The sequence below is a fragment of the Rhineura floridana genome, chromosome 2 (assembly GCF_030035675.1).
Source record: "Rhineura floridana isolate rRhiFlo1 chromosome 2, rRhiFlo1.hap2, whole genome shotgun sequence".
Taxonomy (NCBI): Eukaryota; Metazoa; Chordata; class Lepidosauria; order Squamata; family Rhineuridae; genus Rhineura; species Rhineura floridana.
Window position 1 is genome coordinate 163,002,956 of NC_084481.1, and position 7,430 is coordinate 163,010,385.

Here is a 7,430-nt window from a genome sequence, read left to right on the forward strand (position 1 = left end):
ATGCCCAATTTCAAATTTCAGATTCTTTTTATTCAAGAAGCCAGTTAACATATATTTGTTGTTATATGCCTTCAAGTTAATTATGACTTATGGCGACCCTATGAATCATCAACCTCCAATAGCATCTGTTATAAACGACCCTATTCAGATCTTGTAAATTCAGGTCTGGCTTCTTTTATGGAATCAATCCACCTCTTGTTTAGCCTTCCTCTTTTTCTGCTCCCTTCTGTTTTCCCCAGCATTATTGTCTTTTCTAGTAAATCATGTCTTCTCATTCATCATTTTGGCTTCCAGTGACAGTTCTGGTTTAATTTGTTCTAACATCCAATTATTTGTCTTTTTCAGTCCATGGTATGCACAAACTCTCCTCCGACACCACATTTCAAATGAATTGATTTTTCTCTTATCCTCTTTTTTCACTGTCCAACCTTCACATCCATACATAGAGATCAGGAATACCATGGTCTGAATGATCCTGACATTAGTGTTCAGTGATACATCTTTGCATTTGAGGACCTTTTCTAGTTCTGTCATAGCTGCCCTCCCCAGTCCTAGCCTTCTTCTGATTTCTTGACTGAGTTCTTAGCTGGCTGCTCTAACCCTGCCCTTTCAGGTGTGTAGCTAATAAGTGAAGTCAAGTTTGTGATTGACAAGACAGTACCTAGACCCTGTTTCAGAGCTTGGAAAAGTTACTTTTTTTGAACTACAACTCCCATCAGCCCAATCCAGTGGCCATGCTGGCTGGGGCTGATGGGAGTTGTAGTTTAAAAAAGTAACTTTTCCAAGCTCTGCCCTATTTCAAGGTTAGAAAACTTTTTTTTCTTCCTGTTTATCTGAAAATCTCATAAATTGAATATATAGCTGTCAGTCTTTTTCTCTCTTGTGTGCAGGAGTCAAACAAGTTTAAATTTTCCTGGGCTGTTGAAGAGGGCAGTATTTTGAAAACCTTCCCAATATGAAGCTTTAATCCAATACTTGCTTTTCTGGGAGTAAAGCTGCAATGCTAATCCCACATATCCGGAGTAAACCCCATTGAATTCCATAGGACTTACTTTTGAATAGATATGGTTAGGATTGTGCTGTAACTTAATGGAACTTTTGAGTGAATATAGCAAAGGATTGTGTTTGTGTTGTAAATCTTTCTGTCACCCTGCAATCCTATTTTTTAAAGCAATTAGGCAGGGCTTATTTAGGTATCACTGCTTTTATTTTGTAGGAAATTAATATTGATTTTTTAAAATGTTATGCAATGACCAACTGGTTTTGACAATAAACTATTACATGGCGTGTATGTATTTTCACATCTCCAGTGTGTGTGTATATATATATGGAGTCTTTCCAACAACCCTGTGAGGTAGGGTTGCAGACTGGAAACCAAGGCAGCTCACAATAAGAAATGAATCCCTTTAAAATCCAATAACCATAAAAACTAATATAAACAGTTACAAAATAGCTTAAATAGGCATGATTCTGAATTTTTGATTGGGTGAGTGACATTCCTTATCATCTGAGATTGCAGTTCTCTGTACACTTCCCTGTTTGAGTAAGCCCCATTGAATACATTGGGACTTGCTTCCAAGTAAGCATGCATAGGATTGCACTATAAATATCTTCAGGTTGCGTAAATAATAAATATCTTTGACAGTCATGCTTATATAAATATAATTATTTCTTCATACCATGTCCCAATAAGTATCTGATTTCACACTATGGTTGTACTTTATTATATCCTCTATATTTTAAGTGTGCCCTTTTCCTTGGGGTGGTCATGGTCCCCCTTTGTTGTTTTCACTCTGAGGGGCATATTAGACTGAGAGATGGTGAGTAGCCCATGATCACCCAGTAAACTTTATAGCTCATTTCCATTTTAAAAAATTAATTAAAACGATTTACAGGCAGGCAAAGTTTGTTAAGTAGATTCACATAATACATTTAAAGCACATCCAACATGCATTTAAAGCACATGACTTCCCCTAAAGAATCCTGGGAAGTATAGTTTCCCCCTCATAGTTATTGTTCCCACCACCCTTAACAAACTACAGTTCCCATGATTCTGTGGTGGGATTCATGTGCTTCAAATGTGTGTTGAATCTGCCCTATGTATGCTGTACATTCATTAGTGAATTGAAAAGAACAATGTTAAAAGATACTTTTTTAAACGGGAAGGGCTGTAGCTCTGTGGCAGGGCATATGCTTTGCATGCAAAGACTAATATTCAATTTCTGGAAAAGACTATTGCCTTGAATCCTGGAGAACCAATGCTAGTCCATGTGATCAGTACTGAACTAGATGGTATCAAATGGCCTGAGTTGGTGTAAGGTAGATTCCTTTGTTTTGAGGAAAGAGACCCAAGGCCCACATTGACTCCAAAATTTATTTATGTATTTACAACATTTATATACCACTTTATTGTAAAAAACCTCAATGAATCTTTTTTAACAAACTGTCATGCAACCAACAATCTGCCTGGGTAGGCTTGTCTAAACAAGAATGTTTTTAGCAGATGCTGAAAAGAGTACAATGAAGGTGTCTGCCTAATGTCAATAGGCAGGGAGTTTAAAGCGTAGGTGCTGCCAGACTAAAGGACTGATTTCTTACAAGAGCCGAAAAAGTACTATGTGGCACCCGTAGCATGGAAAGCACACCTTGAACTTGGCCTGGTAGCAAATTGGAAACCAGTGCAGATTGCAGAGCAGAGGTATTATGTGCTGATAGGGTCTCGCTCTTGTCAGCAATTGTGTCATAGCATTCTGCACTAACTGCAACCCCCAAGTCAGGTTGTGCTGCATGGGGATTTCTGTGATCTTGGCTGACTGCTGTCAGGATTTTTTTAGTTTTGGTTTTTGGTTAGGAATGCTGACTGGTTGTGGGATGCTGAGTTTTCTGCTTTACTCATAGGAATTTTGCTGTGGTTGATACGGTGTTGCATTTAGGAAATCATCACTGTCTTTTGTTTTTCTTTTTGTTTGCATTTTATTTACCTTTAACCTCACTCCCTTATATCCACAGAAGCAACAACAGTGGTTCCATGTGCTCAGCTCAACCCCCATAAACCCACTGATGATTCACCTTGTTGGTTGCATGATGGTTTGCTTCTTGCCCAATAGTGGTAAAAGAGAATTCACATACTGGGAAGTGTGGCTGCAATTGTTGTTCCCAAGCAGCTGTCTATGAAGATAGATCAAACCATGTGTGTTTTCTCTCTGTCAGTTATTACTCAGTGGAATTGGATTGGCTGTCAAAGTGAGTTTATAGCAGCCCACTAGGTAGACAGAAAAGGGTAGAGAATTTTCTTACTCTTATTTATTTCTCAGGCCTCTTTGGAAAGAGAAGAGTCAAATCTGTAAAGACGATTGGAGCAGCCATGTTAAAAGGTAGGGGCAGGGCATTCCAGACAGGGGGTTGCCAACCCTGCTTGAATATGGATACCTTTGCAGAGATCGCTAGTCAAGCTTTACCAACAGCACAGTCCAAACCATATCTACTCAGATGTAAGTCCTATTGAGTTCTATGGGACTTAGTGTGTTTAGAATTGCAGCCTTTAGGAGCATCCATCTTTACTCCTGAGTGCTCCTATCTAACATCTCCACAGCACTGGGCTCCTTTCTTCCTACCATGGCCTTCTGTTGACTGGGCTGGGCTGAGGGCACTTAAATCCTTTTTGCCAGAATCAAGTAGGCTAGGTTAAATGTTCGCTACCCAGGCTCTATCTTGTAGCTAAGATTTCTATCTTAATTTCCAATCAGAGAAATGTTTTTGTGTGAATTGTATGCTCCAAGCAACTGTGGTTGATGCGTAATGTATCATGCTTAATGACATAATTATGGCCTGTCCCCATGACTAGGGCCCACCCCTGAAATCTCAGGCTTTGGGATGCTTCTGACCTGGCAACCCTACTGGTTGATAAGTGATTTTTACTGTGCTTATTAATATAAGCTTTCATTTAATGATGGTTTTTTAATGCAAATTTTTATGCAAATTCATGATTAGAAATGACCAGAGCAGGCTGTGTCCGTGGCACTCACACAATTTAAATGTACCCATGGTCTCAAAAAAGTTGGCAATCCCTGCTTTGCTGCAACAAAGTAATGCAACTACACTATGGAAACCTTTCCTAAAAGGACCATTTATTTCTCTGTTAAAAGGGAGGACAGGTCTCCCAGGAAAGATTTTTGCCTTTCTGATTGCTACACAGTTTGCTTTCAGCTGTCAGTACTCCAGTAACAGGTGGCTGAGTCCATTCTGAAATTCCTTCAAAATGATTTGAAAGAACATGTGGAATTTTTTCAGAAGGAATTATTCAGAATATTAAGCTATTTTATCTGCAAGAATGGACTTAAGAGTAATTTCCCATGAATTGTAAAGTGTGATTTTTCAAGTTATATGTTGTATATATTTTAGGTATGTATTTGTTTTTATACTTTCAGTATTGAAGCTCTCTTCTTTTTGTTTTGTTAATTCTGTTCTTGTAGACTGCTTTTTGTATTTTGTCATTTTAAAATTAGTGTTTTGCTATTGCTATTATCAGTATGATTTTTGCAGTGCTGTGTATTCACTAAACAAAACTTTCTGGTCCACTGCCCTTTGGGGATTTGGTTGAGATCCTATCCTGATACAGCCAAGGTAATGTGGGAATAGGATCTCATTCAAAAAAAAAACATGCTTATGTGGCTGACGTGAGTATGCATCTTCCTATTGAAAACAGTGGTTTTGCTGTGGGTATCCATTTCAGAGGGTTTCCCCCCCCCCTAATGCTGGAGTTACAGGTATAGGGACAACCTCTACATAGCAAAATATTTTATTTTTTCTTGTGGATGAGTACAAGATTTTTCAGGAGAAAAATTCTATTAAAAAGCAGCATCAAAAAATGTTAACAAAAAGCTTGCAGATGCCATTTTTGGTGCATTTTTCTCCATTATTTCCAGTGTCCATTTTTTACGCACAGTGAATTGTTCACTTCTCTGATCTACCATGTGCTTGCTTCCTGCATTGATTTTGTTGGATAGATATTTGAAATCAGTCTTCTTAACTCTTGTAGCAGTATAGCCCTGTAAAACAAAGTCAAGCCAATAGCAGCAGAAATGACAAAAACAGTTCCTACAATAGTTCCTACAAAGATAGTGCTTGTGTCTTGTGAAACTGGTCCACTGTCAATGCTGCCACCATAGCCTTTCTTGAGACAATCAGGAGGGGCCCAGCCATAATCACAATGACAATTCTTGTGGTTGTTGCATATCCCCCGATTATGGCACTTTGTGACATTGCAATAATACTTGAAGGACACACTTGTGCATTCCCTGTTAATACACATCATGTCATTGCCACAAGGGGTGCCATCTCTCACTGCTCCAGCATTGGGGCTCTCCATTCCACTATGGTAGTCTGTACCCCAACATTGGGTACTGCTAAGTAATGTTTGGATTATGGTTCTGTGCTCTTCCAGAGAATGTAATTTCTGCACATTAGCACACTGGATTTGGCCACAGAGGATATTCTCAGCCTTACATTTTTTATAAGTTCCATGTCTAAGGCCACAGTTGCCAAAGCGATCACCTCGAGCATTCATTACTTGGAAGCAATTGTATGGAGCAGCTGTTGCTGTCTTGCCAAATATCATTTTGCACTGACCCCTGTGAGTAGGACAATTCCCATGATAACAGTGTGCACCAGTGTCACATGGGGCACCATCTTCTACATAAACATCTTCGGGACACCACTCTGAAGTCCCATTGCAGTATTCAGGAAGATCACAGGTGCTAGTCACTTCTCTGCAAACAGTTCCAGCTGGGAGATACTGACACTTAGCGCAGCACTGTCCAAAAGCACAAGAGGCACCTGAGTGCAGCATACAATTGGACTGGCAACATGGATCTGAGTTACACTGAGCTGGTGAACCACAGTCACATTGCTCGCCGTCTTCCACTATTTTATTGCCACAGAATTTGAGTTTAAACAGTTGATCAGGGTTTGGTGGAGTTAACAAGCACTCAGAATTTCTTAGCTTGAAATAATCATTATAACTGCAATTGCTAAACAGAGCAACTTCTTCTGGAAAAGGAGCCATGATGCAGGATTTTTGTTTACAGCTACAGTGTTCTCCATCATGGTTCATGCCCAAATTATGTCCTAATTCATGGGCAAAAAGGACAGAAAAAAAGGATACACTGTAACCCACGAATGACTCAACACCAGATGCCCAGTGAGAGTTACAAATTGTTGCTGTGAATGCTAATCCGGCTGTCTGTCCATAAAACTTATATACAAATAAGTGACCAGCATCATTTGGTAAATGTTGATTTAGAGTGTTTTTTCTCCAAGTATTGAAATTGTCAAGTAATGGTGACATTTCATCAGCAATTGCTATGAGGTTCTGTTCTGACCATATCTCCAGGCCTGCTATAGACAAAACAACACCAAGAGCTTCATAGAATGTATTTGCAATATGGATTATCTCTAGAACACGCATACCAATCAAAGTTTGATTTCTGCCAAGCTGGATATATAGTTTTTGTTCCACTACAATTGCAACCTCTACATACCTGGAGTGTGTCCACCAGTCTCCTCCAGTAGTTTTGGCTGATAAATATGGTCTCTGCTGGATCATGGCTTCTTGGCGGCTTTTCTCTTTTTCTGTCAGCCCACACCTCATGTGAATAGCAACTTCCTTTTGTTCTAGCTGATACACCACATGTTGAAAGACAGCATATTCCTGCACCGGTTCAATTTCATAGGTCTTATTCTCTAATAGCAGCAGACCCCTGAGTCCCCCTGAGCACAAGCTGAGGGTGACCAGAGAGGAGGGTTGGCCCTGTACAAAACCATGGTAGAAACAGTCGTCCCTGATGAAAGGATTGTCCACCTGGAGGTCCCCCTCCTTACTGTAAGTGAAAACAGGGAAGTTTTTAGGGACAAAGCCCCTCTTTTGCCGGAGCTGCACTATGTGGCTCTTCCCTTCAACCTTGAGCAGGTAGGTGATATCTTGCGGTTCTTGTTGCCCATATCTGGGGGTCAGTTTCCTTGGGATGGTCACCTCATAAGAGGCATACCTAAAACCCCAAGGCAGAATCTGACTGTCAGGCTCACTGAGTGTACTCCATAGGATCATTGGTACCAGCCAAACACAATTGCTAGTCATTTTGTCAACCGGGGGAAAGAGTCCTCCAGAGTATCCTACTCTGGTGTCTTATCCTGTCTAGGAAAGCCCCCTATAGCCGCTATAGGATAAGAAGCAAAATAGGAAGGAGGCTGCATGTGAGACAGATGAGGAGAAAAATTCTGTCCCTTGCAAGCAGTCAATAGATTTACCTTTAGAATGTGGGTGGAGCTTGTTGATTAAGGGCAGAATAGAATGGTGAGAGAACAGGCTTTCTTTAGAATATGGGTGGAGCTTGGTGAGTGAAGGATGGAAAGGAGTGGAGGGTAAACGGCAA

General features: G+C 40.2%; 1 protein-coding gene across 1 annotated transcript; it reads right to left on the reverse strand.

Moving 5' to 3' along the window:
- Positions 1-4,966: 4,966 nt before the first annotated feature.
- Positions 4,967-7,135, reverse strand: LOC133378003 (disintegrin and metalloproteinase domain-containing protein 20-like). Its single transcript, XM_061612789.1, has one exon. It carries the CDS (start codon positions 7,133-7,135, stop codon positions 4,967-4,969), a length of 2,169 nt encoding a protein of 722 aa, XP_061468773.1.
- Between the last annotated feature and the right edge of the window lie 295 nt (positions 7,136-7,430).

What these genes read in the sequence shown, in the direction of transcription:
- LOC133378003 (XM_061612789.1), bottom strand. Translation starts at nt 7,135, where the DNA reads ATGACTAGCAATTGTGTTTGGCTGGTACCAATGATCCTATGGAGTACA.